The 14949-nt window shown below is 46.3% G+C and overlaps 1 protein-coding gene across 2 annotated transcripts in view; it reads right to left on the bottom strand.

Moving 5' to 3' along the window:
* LOC119178529 (hemocytin) overlaps positions 1-14529 on the bottom strand; it is a 159969-nt gene extending 145440 nt beyond the window's left edge. For both annotated transcript variants that reach the window (XM_075889204.1, XM_075889212.1), the window contains exons 1-5: positions 14298-14529; positions 13642-13667; positions 11939-12040; positions 9190-9381; positions 583-970 (exon numbers count right to left, since the gene is read on the bottom strand). In XM_075889204.1, coding sequence (XP_075745319.1) covers positions 583-970; positions 9190-9381; positions 11939-12040; positions 13642-13667; positions 14298-14392 — 803 coding nt within the window. In that variant the 5' untranslated portion in view covers positions 14393-14529. The remainder of the gene's footprint in view (positions 1-582; positions 971-9189; positions 9382-11938; positions 12041-13641; positions 13668-14297) is intronic.
* Positions 14530-14949: the final 420 nt, after the last annotated feature.

Here is a 14949-nt window from a genome sequence, read left to right as displayed (position 1 = left end):
TGCTAGACCATCCAATTATATTTTTTTTTTCATTGATTGCCTTTGGGCACGCACTTCAATTCGACAAGTGTCAATGCATATGCGATGCTTTTACAATTAAAAAGTACCTGCCATCCTTTTCTGAAGTGCGACCGTAACCACAAACAGGTTTCTAATGTGTGGAGCAGTTTTCGAGCAAAAGTAAATATGGCATATTCGTCTCGATCTTGCGCAGCTTGAGTGACATGAAAACAGGACAAGTTAGCGGGCTAGTTGCTATAATATTATGCGAAATTAAACGCTGCATAATGTTTTTTTTTTCCTTTTCCCTGTCCCCGTTCCAGTTGCGATGGTCATTGTAACATGAAGCAAAACACACTAGCCCGTACAAGTGTGCAACATTAACACAAAAAGAAATGGGAAAAGCACGACAACGTGTTCTACCTTTAAACTCACGTAGCTTCCCCTCAGTTATCTAATTCTCTGCACCATGTACACTAGACGCAAAAACACCCTTTTTCCAGCCAGCTAAACTCATGTGCTTCTTTTCGGACATGACAAACAAAACGAAGAGTTAAGTTTTAAGTTACTACTATTACTTACGTGAATCCAAGCTGGCTGCTAATCACGATCCTTCGGGCGACGTAGTCGACACGCAGCCCTTCCAGCGTTGTGGGGATCGGCGCGGAGACATTGCCCAGCGTCACTCGAGGAGGGTCCAGTTCGAAACCGAAGCGCTGCCCTTCGACGTAGATGTCCAGGCTGCGTCGGCAGAAGAATCTCGCGCTGTCATTCGAGCAGTGGCTGTCGCCCACGTGCACACTGAATGTGTCGCCGCGACACTCGTGGGCCAACAGGTGCCGGCAGCGGCTTCGGAAGCTGAACAGCGATCCATCGAAAGTTCGGTAGTGACCCCGGCCCCAGACTGCGCATGTGCCACTGGACGGCCTGCGGGATGGCGACGCTGCCTTCTTCAGCCTCTCCTGTGTCTCTGCGACGCCACACAAGAGCCACCGTGAGCGGGCAGAAATTCTTCAACGTAGAGATCACGAGAAAGCTTTGATGTTGCGCAAACGGACACGCTAGCACGAGAAAGCACACTACAGAGTGCTACTGGTCACAACTTGTTTATTACCGACTGAGAGAGCACAATTGCACATCAAGTAAACCGGCACCTGGTGAGCTTCTAGCTCTCTGTGCTCTTTCGTGGGATTGCCGACCTTTGTTTCACAACACGGTTATTGTTGGTCGATACAAAGAAGGCATCGCTCGTCTGATTGCCGAAACCCAACTTCTCAATGCACTTGATGAGGTGTGTGTTAGCAAGCCATCGAGATCACTGTCGCGTAAGTTGTTGGGGTTTTCGCATGAACGCCCTACTATACTTGACATGATTTTGCTAAGGTAGAGTGCTCTTTTTTTTTTCTTGCTCATGCATCTTAGTGATCGCACGTGTTAAACTGTCTGCTTCGCGATAGTGGTATATAAGCGGTCTATTTTCTGAAAATAGTTACCTTTCTCCTAGTATCGCGGTGTGGTGTCTTTATTCGAGTTCTCGTTTACGTTTGTCTTTTCGCGCAACATCATTGATCGATATGCGTGGTTTAACGCCCCAAAACCCCCATATGATTATGAGAGACGCCGTATATAGTGGAGGGCTCCGGAAATTTCGACCACCTGGGGTTCTTTAACGTGCTCTCAAGTCTGAGCACACGGGCTTACAGCATTTCCGCCTCCATCGGAAATGCAGCCACTGTAACCGGGATTCGATCCTGCGACCTGCGGGTGAGCAGTCGAGTACCTTAGCCACTAGACCACCGCAGTGGTGCCTCTCGCGCTACATCAACGCTGTTCAAACGAAGCCCACACTGCGACCCTTATCACAGGACCGACTGAGCGGCTAGTTGGCAACGCGTAATTTAGACAGCAACGCAAATAATCACGCAGACAGCGGGAGATCGAGGCGGGGAACAGCGCTACAGACACAGTTCTGTGCCCCGTTTGCGTCATTCTAAGTGCTATAGTATCTGAAGTAGCCATCCATGCTTTGCGTTCGTGAAAGGCTTATAATTTGGATCGGATACAGTGCGAGGCTTGAGTGATACTATAATGTAACTAAAACAACTAATAAGACGTCATGTAATTTGAATAGCAAATGCTTGTTTTATTATATGCTAGTAGCTAGAAAGAGAAAATGGAGAAAATCATGCTTACTGTACTTAACTGTCTCGCATTACGGCTGGTGCCTGGACAAGTGGAGTAGCATTAACGATTGGGAAATATGTTAATGATATGAAATGAGCATTACATATAGGAAGAATACTACGTACACTAGTGTACAAATTTCATTGTCGCATGTGCCCGTATTGGTGGAGTAGTTGTTATGGTCTGCTGACGCGAAGGTCGTGGTTTCGATCCCGGCATCAGTGGTCACATTTCGATGGAGGCGAAGTGCCAGAGGCCCGTGCACTTTGCGATGTCAGCGCTCGTCGAAGAACGCCGGATAATCGACATCTCCCGAGCTCTCCATTACGGCGTCTCTCATAATCATATCGCGGTTTCAGGTATTATCATTACATTTCTGCAAGGAGGAGGACAAGAACAACAAGAGAGAAGGCAGGGAGGTTAACGAGGCACATTCCTGGTTTGCTACCCTACGTCGCTGGGGAAATGAGAAGGGGAGTATAGAGATGAGAGAGAGAAAGAAGAAAGAGAAGAGAAAGAGACAAAAAAAAAGGATTGTCAGTCAATTGGCTCACCCGTATGCAGCGGTGGCACTACACAAAAGTTAAACGTGTTCACATAGGCCTGCAGTCTTCAAAAAGCACAACACGCCTTTGACTGCCTTTTGAGCCGACGAAAGACGACGATGGTGCTCCAGCAGCATCTGCATAGAGAGTGGCCGATCGTCCAATTGTCGCAATATATCAGAAATCTTCTGTCTTTTAGAAGGAAATCGAGGGCAAAGGCATAGCAGATGGCTGATGTCTTCTTCGGTGGCGCAGACGTCACATTCCGCATTGTCGGTCAATCCAATGAGGGTTGTATGTCCTTTTGCGAAGGCAACCCCCAACCAAATGCGACAAAGAAGCGCAGTTTCACGTCGACGAAGTCCGGATGGAGGTCGAAGTTCCAGTCGAGTGTTTATTTGGTAGAGTCTTGTATGTCTTATGCTTTGGGTGTTCCACTCTAACAGACACCACACTACGTGCCAGGTGACGAAATTGCTTTGCAGCGTCTGTCCTTAACAAAGCAATCGGAAGGGTGTGCTCTACTTGATAAAATGTGCGAGTCGCGTTTTCTGTGGAATCATTGCCACTGATCACACCATGACCAGGTAGCCACTGAAAATTGACCTCGTGGCCTTTTTCTGTGACGTGGTGAAGAAGCTTGACAACCTCGTATGTCAACTGTCTGTGGCAACCTCATCGAAGGACTGACTGCATGCTCTGTAGGGCAGGTTTCGATTTGGGAAACGCAGCCCATTTACTCGGTTTCTGGAATTTTATTTACTCTAGGGCGCCACGCAAATCCCCAAGTTCTGCCGCCGTAGACGTAGTGAAGTGTGACAGCTCGATTTGCAGAGTGATTCCTCTAGGTGGAATTACCACCGCACCACCAAAACCAGACGCTGTGGTTGAACCATCGGTGTATATGTGCACGTGGTTATTGTACATTTCGAGCAAGAGGTGTAAGCTCCTTTGTTTTAGGGCTGACGAAGGCAAATTTGATTTTTTTTGTATTCCTGGAATTGAAATACGTACTTACGGTAGTGTCAGGCACCACGGAGAATACATCAATTTCTACGCAGGCGTAAAACCTGACCTAAAAGATGCACGGTGCGCACCGACAATTGCACTAAATTTCGTGTGCAGCCTCTCAGTAGCGAGAGTTGCCAAGTGGTGGGAAGGATTCCTAGCATGTTGCCTGAAGTACGTACGCATCGTTTCAATGGTGATGTGCGTCATGATCGAGTAGTCCTGTGCAATGGCAATGGTTTCAGCCATCGATGCACACCGTGGAGAACCAAGGCATATCCTAAAAACCCGGGCTTGAATATCTTGAAGTGTGCGCAGGTTAGTTTTCTACGTGTTAGATATAACAGGTTGGCTGTACCACAGGAATCCAATAAATTATAGCATGTACAGCTGTAACAGAGACTCAACAGACACTACCCAACTTTTTTCGACAAGGAAACTGAACAAATGACAAATGGCGGTCAGCCGCTTTTTCATGTAGTTTACGTGTGGGGTCCAAGACAGGCTCTGAACTCACATATATATCTTGCCACCGAGACCTACTCTTTCTAATGCGATGAGAATGGCTTCGTGGGTGGCATTGTCCTAAGTTTCTTTAACGTCAAGAAACAGAGCCGCAGATAACCGTTTGCAGGCCTTCTGGTGCTCTACATATGTGACTAAGTCAACTACATTGTCAATTGATAAGTGGCCTCGTCTGAACCCGGACATGACGTCTGTATATATTTCATAGAGCTCCAAGTACCATTCCAGACGCGTTAAAATCATTCTTTTCATAACTTTTCCCACACAGCTCACGAGGGCGATCGGGCGGTAAGGGAAAATGTCCAAACGTGACTTGCCGGCTTTGAGAAGTGGAATCAGGCGACTTGACTTCCATTGCTGTGGAACCATGCCAGTTCGCCAGGAGTCATTGTATAGCAGCAAGAGTGCCTTCCGAGCTTGATCTCTTAGGTGACACAGAGCGCGGTAGGTGATGCCGTCAGGTCCTGGCGCTGAAGAAGGTCTACACAAAGCAAGCGCAGCCTTTAGTTCTTCCGTTGAAAACGAACGCGCCATTCGGAGTTCACGTGAGGATACAGAACAATCGGGCGTCTTCGTCTCAGTTGAATATGCCCTGCAGGCATTTCTTCGACAAAAGGATTCTGCGACGTCAATCTCTTCGCTGCGTAAATGAAGTGCCATAGATTTAAATGAGTAGAGCTGAGTATTGGTTCTACGAAGACCCCGGACAGTTCTCCAGATTAGTGACAGAGGCTTTCTGGGATCCAAAGACTCGCAAAAAGATACCCATTGTCGCTTATCCAACTTGTTCATGTGACGCTGTATATTTTTTGTATGCGTCTGGCCACTCTCAGATCATCAAATTACTTCGTGCGTCTATAACGTCGTTCTGCACGACGAATCGCTCGGAGGTTTTCGATTTCAATATCTATATCGCTGCGAGATGAACTCACCGGAAGCTAACGCGTGGTGGACTGTAGGGCACTCTTCATTGCGTCCTCTAGGTTGAAGGGTGAGCCTCCAACATAGTCTTCCATTATTAACTTGTATTTTTTGTCAATCGGTGCACTGGACGGCCCTGGAGGACTTGAGACTTGGAAAGCAGTAAATCTTCAAGTATGTTGGGATGTGGTCACTACCCCTTGTTTCCAAATCTGAAAACCAGTGCACTCTTCTGAGGAACGAGCGTGAGACTCCAGGCAACTACTATAGGCCGATCCACGAAGATAAGTAGGGCTGCCGTCATTCACGAGAATAAGTTCACGTTCAGAAGCAAAAGACACTAAATGTCTACCTCTAGTATTGACCATAGAGCTTCCCAATAAGTAGTGGTGGGCCTTGAAGTCGCCAGTTATCACCCATGGCTGGAGAGTTGAATTCAAAATCCCGCGCGAACGCTCGTGGTCTAGACGACTTGATGGAGGTAAGTAGAATGTGGTCTTCTTGTTTTTGTTTTGTTTTGTTTTGTTTTTTTTTTTGAAAACATACTGGTTTTCTTCGTCAGGGGGTACAGGGTGACGAACAAAAGTCAAGTCATGCCGTATGAACACAACGACCTTCTTGCGATTTTCGTGGGTTGAAGACATAAAGCACTCATATCCAAAAAGTTTGATGGGGGCTAACAGGTTCGGTTCACAAATCACAATTATGCAGAACTGGTCCGTGAATACGTGTTGCCGGAAGTCGGACATACGCGCCCTAAGCCCTCTGGCATTCCTCTGAAGGACAGATGCGTTTTTGACCTCCTCTCGAAAGGATAACATGTCGTGGGCCGTAGTTTTACCTTAGAGCTGCAAGCACCGGACTCGAAAGTGTCCAGCAGCTGCAGTGCGCCCTGCGCTGACGGGGTGTTCATGTTGCTTAGGAGCATGAGCATTGCAATCATAAGGGTCTGCAACATGTTAATGACCTGGCAATCCTCAGTTGTCTTCGAATCAGTGGTCCATGAGGGCATCGAGGTTGGCGGGATTCGATGCACCTCTGAATCAGGCTGTGTTCGTGTAAGTGACGGCCACTCTTTACGAGGTGAGAGTGTTGACCCTGCTTTTGTTTTCAGTGTATCCGTCTTCTCAGAGCTTGATGATGGGTGGCCAGTTGTTTTTGCGGGAGATGGCGTGTCTCTATCGGCAGATGTCACGTTTCGTGATGATCTTCTGTGGTGACGCCGACGTCGCCTAAAAATAGCAGCAGCAGCTTCACTGTGCGTTGAATTGTCGCGCACCATGCGTTTCAGCACCACGCGCTCAACTCGCACTCACGGGCAATCTTTAGACGACGCTTTATGAGCGCCGTGGCAGTTGGAGCATTTGAACGCAGTTGCGTGGTAGGTGTCTTCTGAATTAGGTTCGGCACACCACGGGCACACAACATTTCTGGTACATACTTCTTTTACATGTCCCATCTTGAAACATCTGTAGCATTGTGGGGGCTTCGGTATGTGTGGACGGATCTGGTGGCGAACGGGGCCAACTTTGACGTGTGGTGAAAGACTGTTTCCCTCAAAAACAATCTTCAGGCAACGTGACTGACCGAGCCTTGCAATGTGCGTGATGAGGATGTCGTCTGCAGTTGGCTTTATCAAAATAGAAAAATTGTCAGCGGGAATAGAAATATCCACGTCATAAATGATGCCAACACTGCCCTTACAGTCAGTGGGGATCACTAATTAAACTGTGACTCTGTCGATTTCCGTGATGTTCTGTAGGCTTTGCAGCGCACTACGGTGTAGAACATCAACTGCCAGAACATTCTTCCATGAGTTGATCGTCACGTCTTTAATCTTATTTGGAGCGAGTCCTTCGAGATATGTAGAGAAGACTTGCCTGTTAAGCCGCCGTAGGTTGACTGAAGGGTCCACAGCCATGAAAAGTATAGTGTGTGGCCAACGCTGCGGGATATAGACTGCACGTTAGATCAACTAGCCGTTGACGATGTCCGTAGCAGTCTCGTTTTTGCATTGAGGTTCATGACGGCAGTGTAGTCGTCGTCCGATGACTCGAAGCCGTCTAAGTATAACAACTCCACTGCCTTGCTGTCTGTGCCGCTTGCTTGAAGTGGTCCCACGTTTCCTATTGCCCGACGTAGCGGTTGTCCACCGCGAAGATTCTGAGAGGCTTCTTCATCCATTCTCGCAAGGAGGGAGCGGTAGCTCCCAGAATTTGCGGGAAAAGAAATCGAAAACTTGAGACACGGGTACAAGCGTTGTTGTTGTTGTTGTTGTTGTTGTTGTTGTTGTTGTTGTTGTTGTTGTTGTTGTTGTTGTTGATGATGATGATGATGATGATGATGATGATGATGATGATGATGATGATGATGATGATGATGATGATGATGATGGTGATGGTGGTGGTGGTGGTGGTGGTGGCGGTGGTGGTGGTGGTGGTGGTGGTGGTGGTGGTGGTGGTGGTGGTGGTGATAATGATGATGATGATAATGATGATCCTTGTTATTCTGGCGCACACCCAGAAAGGGGGATCAGCTAAGAACCGGGCGGCAGACCTTTAAGTAAAATAAAGGCTTACGATTTTACATACACAAAGTAAGTTTGGACTGAAAAAAAATTTATATATATAGAAAGAAAAGAAGCGTTCTATGAAAGAGACACTTGGTCGTCGTCCACCTCTATATCCTACATTTCTGCAAGCACCCGAATTTTCAAATGGCCTCACCTGAATTTCAGCGTTCATGGTCATGCAGCGAGAAGCTGAACATCCAGCGAGCAGCTGAACACTGTTACGTGAAATTGTACATGTGTAGCAGCACGTACGATATCTTTCAATCTAATTCTCTCGTGGTGCATTTGATTGTGTTATAGCAGAATGATTCATTGTGCAATTTTTACTGGTCATCAAGATTTTAAAAATCACAATGTGGGGTTGAATTAAAGAAAATTTTCTTCCGTAAATGCCATTTCTTATTGCAGTTGCGAAATAAAATTCAATATTTTAATAACTTACGCCCCGGAACCACGGTATGGTGATTAAGGACGCTGTAGTGAAGGGTTCCGGAAATTTCAACCGCAAGGGATTCTTGCGCTTAACTCTAAATACACGGGTCTAAAACATATCACCTCCATAAAAATGTGGCCGCTACAGTGGGGATTCGATACTACGACTTTGACGTCAGTATCCACGCACCACAAGCATTAAAACGTCATGGCTCAATCTTCATCAGCACGGTTCCTAATTACCACCAAAGTAAATTTGTACGAATGACACCTCCCTGCTAACTTCTAAAATGAAAATAAGAAACGAACATAGAAGGCTAATGAAACATACAGCAAGATTCACTTTTGAGCGCTGAAAAGCAGCGCGACAATCGGATCAGTAGAAACTCTTGCTTATTTCTTATTGGCGACACAAAAACGTTAGAATAAAGGCACGTACTCTAACACTACTTAGACGCTCGCGTTTAACTAACTGAACACGTCAATGCTTGTGAGATGAGCTTCTCTTGTGTTGGCATGCAACTCGATCACTGTGCTTTGATTAAATTAAAACTATGTTGCCAATAGACTATTGTATAGCTAAGATTATCAGACATTAGCCAACAGTGGTCAACACATAGCCAAAACTGTTTGGTTCCTACAGCATATGAGGAAATACGGGATTTGAATTAGATAAAAAAATCACATCGGGACAGTGGGTGGATGAAACCTACGAACCCCTTTACTTAAAAAAAAAAGATGTTGCAAAATAAAGTCGATGATCGTGTAAATAGAGGCGTGCGTATCAGCAAAATATAAGAATGGGCGTCCCACGACGAACCGCAACTCGAGTTTTGCCATAACTAGTGTTTCTTAGCATCGGTCCTCTTTATCGGGTGGCAAGGCCCATGCCAACTGCCATCTATAGATCACCATAAAAGCGGACGAAAGAGCCATATAGAACTGATCGCTTTAGAAATACCGTACTCTACGGAATAAAGCGCAGTTAATATATGCACTGACCATCGACGCAGCGGGGCAAGTTGGGAGGCGACCATTCTCCAGCCGCGCTGCACTTGTACACGTTGGTAGGCGGCAGGTATTCGTATTTCAGTCCCCGGTTGCACTCGAGCACACAGGTGCTGGCCAGCCGCGTGTGGTTGCACTGGGACGTCCCGTGGAAGCCAGCCCTCTGCAGGTCACACAGCGAAAGGGCTGCGCAAGAAGGAACGTGCTTCAAATGGGCAACAGTCTATAAGTGGAAAGCCTAATGCATACTGAGTAAGAAAATTTAGTCTTCGTAGTCGGCCGTATACCATCCGAGCAAAACGTCCCGTGACGTTGCTATTGACACCATCAATCACGGAGTGTTATAACATCAGGACGTCATGCTACGACAGACAATGCAATTAATTGATAATTCCAAAGAAATTTATTTAGTGTCATATAAGGTAAGATGAATCAGTGCTTTCCTCAGCGTTATCTAAAAGTACTTTCACAGTCTGCGTGTAAGGAACTGCCGTTCTTAATAATTCACCGAATAAAAATGGTATGGGCATAGATGCCCATGCTTACTATGCAATCAACGCCGAAGATAATAAAGGTAACTTTGCCGAAAGAGTCTACAGAATACTCATGAGCTGACAGACTGCTCGCACATGTTGCACATCATAGTCATTGGTAGGCCAGCGAATCTGTGCTGTTCAAAGATATAAATAAGCTCGGTATCTCACGCAAGCAATCATAGAAGTTGAGAAAGAGAAGCAGGGAAAGGCGAGGAGGTTAACAGGACGCACGATTGGTTTGCTACCCGGCACTGGGAGAGGGTTAAAGGAGGGAGGGAAAGAGATAGAAGAAGAGATGAAAGAAAGATGCACATAATCACCGAACACCAGGGGGAAGCACATCCAGTCTGCAGCCGGTCCCTCAGATGCGTTGATTTTACGTATTTCAGTGACGCTTTAGTTGCTTTCTACGCCTTCGCAGCACGCGTACAAGGTCCTAAATTCTTATCTACATAAAGCGGTCTGAAGTCCGATTGGTTCAAGAGCATCCGGATCGGGAATCTCTGGGTGCCATAGCGAGCGCAGCAGCACAGAAGGAGTTCGATTGTCTCTTCGGTCCCGCATGTAGAGTTGTCCGCCTTACGAAGTCACATGAAGTATATGACACGCAACATACATATGTATACGTGAGCGCTTTCGTTCCGAAAAAAAAGTAGTTCTTTTTTTTTCGTAAGTTGATTTCTGTACAAATGAACATTACCACAAAGAGAGCAGACGGTAGACTGCTCGGTTTTGTAACGTGAAACGCCGAATGAATCGGAAACGTGTCAGTCTTTGATTCGACTCTTGCCAATATTCTCTTTTATTCCCTCACTTACAATAGGTGTGCGAAATTACCGAGATTTCTGGCTGGTTTGTGATTTCTCACACAGAAGTTCATTTAGTTAGTCAGAGAAGCAGCAATATTATATCATAACTGCCTCAATCCACGCATTTCGCATTGTTTCTGCCGAAGTAATTTTCATATTACTTATCGGTAGCGTTCGGGGCAGCTATGCTTCTTCTATTACTTTCGTTCTACGATAGCATAAAATGAAATCAAAAGCTTCCTGTAATTCTATTTAGGAAGATAAATGACACTTGAGTTTTATACCAGTAAAATGTCAGGAATGACCACCACAGATATTCACAACAATACACTCGGGAGAAACCTGGCGCTAGTGTCCATAGAAGCCGCAATACATGACGCCTTATAATCAGCACGGGAGTGATGGGCAGCCCATTGTTTTGACAAAACTTCGTTTTTGTCTCTCTTTCTCTCTCCTTTTCGTTATTGGTCATTTTTAGAGGGGGTAGGGGGGGGGGGGGGCTGCGTGGCACGCAGCCGGTTTGTCGCAAGTCGAAGTTCAGCGAAAATTCAGCAATCCCACTTCACCACACTGACCCTTTCGGGCTGGCCAATTCAAATCAGCCCACGAGGTTCGCAACCGTTTTCATGCCGAGCGAAATCCAAAACACAATAAACAAAACTACAAGTGCGTTCGAAGCCGCAAGAGAAATGAACGGATGACAAAAAAAAAAAACGTTTATTACAGAAGAAAAAAATTAAATAAAGAGTTCGAAGCAGATGGGTGGGGCCCCTAGTCAAGGGATCCACTAGATTAGGTGAACCCGTATAACCGCTGTTTCCGGGGCGCCTGAACGATTGCCGCACCACTGCTCCCTGTAGTACATATATTGTAGGGAGATACGCGATATGAGGAGAACGACATGCACCGAAAAATTAAGGAAACTTCGCCCTTACGGGGGTGCCAAGCCTGAAAGAAGTGGTAAGCTGGTCAGCCTTCCTTGTTTCTCTTCGGTTGTCTTTTTCTTTCCTCCTCTTCTTCTTTGTTGTTTTTTCGAGTTTTTTTGTGTTATTTTCTTTTTATTTCTATTTACTTGTACTTTTTTATGTTTTAACCTTCTTCCTCTCTTTCAATTTCTCGCTTGCTTCCTCTTGTTTATGTTCCTGTACGTGGTTCTGCCTGCGTTACGCCGAGCGACAACGACAGCATACGACCACAACGTACGACGCGTCCCGGCTCCCTAAAGTGCCCCTCCACATTTAAGATATACTCCTCTTTTCTCATCGAATACAAGCTGTAGATAAGTAAATCGAGTAGTCATCTGCTCGGCGTCGTGCGACGTCTAAAAGCGCACATTTACGCGCACGCAGAAGAACTGGTCGCATCCATGGCAGTCTCATTCGAGTTGCGTATACTTACGATATTCGCAGTACTGTCCACGGAAACCGGGCGTGCATGCACATCGTTCCTTGTAGCATTTGCCCCCGTTCTGGCACGGCTGGCTGCAGGTCTCTTCTATCTCTGCACGACAGCAATAAGAAAACAATTGTGTAGTTGTGTGAGCACATAGACGGCAGGCAAGGAGAGGAAGTGACAAGACTATGAGTTCCCATATTATGTTTATTGGAACGTCACACAGCACAGAGTGAATTAGCGTACGTCTAGGCACACATGACGCAAGGTGCTTTCACGCAGGAGCAAAACGAGCAACGATAAAACCTTTTTTTAATGAGAAGTGATTAATGACCACTGTTTTAATAGTAGAGAAAGCCTCTTACTTTATTTGTAAGTGCTAAAGAGGAAGCACGTACTAGTGCACAAGCTTGATTGCCCACTAATCTGTCAAGCTTCGATAACCTTCCTGGTCAGTGTGACTTTAGACCTGCTAAGTGAAGCTGTACTGCTAACCAGCAGTGCAGCTTGTATGAGCTTGTAGCAGCTTTGTTTACAATACGAAGACTAGCGCGTAGTTAGATCAGTCCGAAACGACGGGTGCTCAGACGTTAGTGCTCACATGCGCTTAACCACAAATATAAAAGTTGTGAAAACCAAATTCCAATGTGTTACAGTTGCCATAGTTGGGGTGCACGCATTTTGACAGCATAGACTATAGGTGGGAAAAAGAGGGCGGCTGCTGAAACGATGTGCCCGTCCACGTGTAACATAATTTAGCTGGGCAGCCACGCAATGTCTATAGGAAAGAAAGAAATTAAGTTATACAGTTACATGGGCCAAAGCTGTGGCATAGTTAGAGGCACGCCGCAGTGCTCTGTGTTAATTTAGGCTACCAGGCTTTTTTTTAAGGAGTACCTAATTTAAACCGACAATCTTTTTGTTTTATTTGTTTGTTTGTTTTTGTTGTTGCAGTTGGCGGGATAGGTCGTAGAAAAGTGGTGGCAGACAAGGAGAAACACTGTCAAAGACAACAGAGAACTGGGCATTGGGGTTAAATATTTAAAAAAAACAATAAAAGAAAATTGAGGAATATGTAGACGCAATTGCGAGTCGGCAACAGCACGAAAGAAGTAATAGGAGATTGCTTGAAGAGTCCTTCCTCTTGCAGTTAACATAGACAAATGTCCATTATAATGATCAATCGTTCTGATATTAAGTTACGTAGACTCCCGCTTTGTGTACAGTCATGATTATTTATGAAAATACAACCGCGCAATAGACGTGGACCAGTGAGAAACATCGGGTTTTTGGGTCAAGGGTCCACAACCAGCCACACGGGGTTCCAAGCTATGCATCGAGACTTAAGCAATCATCGAAGGTGCGACACCATTAAAACTCATAGATGTGCAAGCTATTCTCTCTAGAGTGGGCTGCAGGATATCACTGAGACTGGTTCGTGTCGCGCTTCTCCCAGACGCAACTGCAGCTACAGCGAGAGGTGTCGTGATGTTTCCGCAGCCCACCAGCAAATAAATCGGCAAATATGTATGTAAACTGGTGAGGCTATGAAAGCATGGCATGCCCTTTCAGTACCAATTGAGTATTCGGCGTAAACTGCAACACGCCTTAATATCAGGTGCGAATGATCAAAAGATACAAAAAGATACATAATATTTTAACGGTGTTTGAGCTTTGATGATCACGCCTGCTGAGCTTTGGAGACTTACCATCACGTAGGCCCTTGGCAGTTTTCCTGAAAAATAGGAAGAACAACTTCAATGATATTTACATAGATAAATGATTGTTATAAATTTTATTGCTAAAGTGCCAAGTTTTTTTTTTCTTTCTAAACGTGCTAGCCGCGTAGAGCATGTGCACACTATGTAAGTCTTAACAAAATGCAAATATGCTTTTTTTTCGCGCATTTCTCTCGGCTAAGAAAAAAAATAATCGGCATGGCTACAATATGCTTGGTTCAGTCCAAAAGTTGAGGCTCAGAGAGTTACCTCTACAATCACGCAGTGCCTGACAGTATACTGAACTGTGGTGACAAACTCTGAATAGCCATACATCGATACGTCTATAATTACTCACAGCTACGCACTCACCCGCTCAGTTACTCTATTTCTGCGGCAACTGTTGTGATGTACAAACACGTGGCTTGGTCGGAAATCACGCAAATACCAAAATCAAATCGTCATTCCAGAAAATATTCGAGAGCGTATACAGATGAAAAAAAAATGGCATTTGTTTTTACGTATCTTTTCTGTGTTCCCGTGGAACTCCTAGATCGACGGCAAATGAGAAATAATCTGTCATTCACTTGCAGCTGTGTTACTAGATTCCGAAACTATGAGCGATTCCCCCCACCACAGCTACTTACCTGAAAAACCGGTACTTCTCTTCGGCGAGCACCCCCAGAAGCGGCCACACGAGCAGGAGCCAGCAAAGGCACGTCCGGCCGCAGGGTGCGAACATCCCTGCCTGTTCGATTTCTCGGGGGCTACGAAAAAGAACGCGATGACCAAAAGCCCACGCAATGCAGCGGCTACCGTCGCGTCCTCATGCCACCACGGAACGGCGACTGTAGTATCTTTCGCAAAGCTCGAACCGCGCCGACGCTGCAACCCGAGTCGCGTCGTCAACCGGCCAACGGCGACGGGTCCCCAAAGATAGCCGCCTCTGGTCGGTCCCTGTCAACGGACTGCGGCCGCTCGCCGTGAAAGAAACACTGTGACGGACGAGATGGCGGAGATATAAGGCACATCATCCGCCACGGATATGCCCGTCGCCGCTGCCGGCGTCGTGATATCCTGGACTAGGCCTGATCGACGGTGTACGTGAGCCTCGAGAAACGGCCGGAAGCGCAGCTCCTGGAGAGAAGAAGACCCGGGTGGCTTCCTCGGAAGCCAGATACCGCAACCACGGCGAGCGACTTCTCCGGCGTTGCCTCAGACCGCAGGAAGACCACCGCCACGGCGCGCAACTCGCGGATACCGGCGCGTATGTGCATATGACAAAGGTTTCGCGACGAT

This window comes from Rhipicephalus microplus, chromosome 1, assembly GCF_043290135.1.
Source record: "Rhipicephalus microplus isolate Deutch F79 chromosome 1, USDA_Rmic, whole genome shotgun sequence".
Lineage (NCBI taxonomy): Eukaryota > Metazoa > Arthropoda > Arachnida > Ixodida > Ixodidae > Rhipicephalus > Rhipicephalus microplus.
The sequence above is the reverse complement of the archived record's forward strand: the minus strand, read 5'-3'. Positions and strand labels throughout refer to the sequence as shown.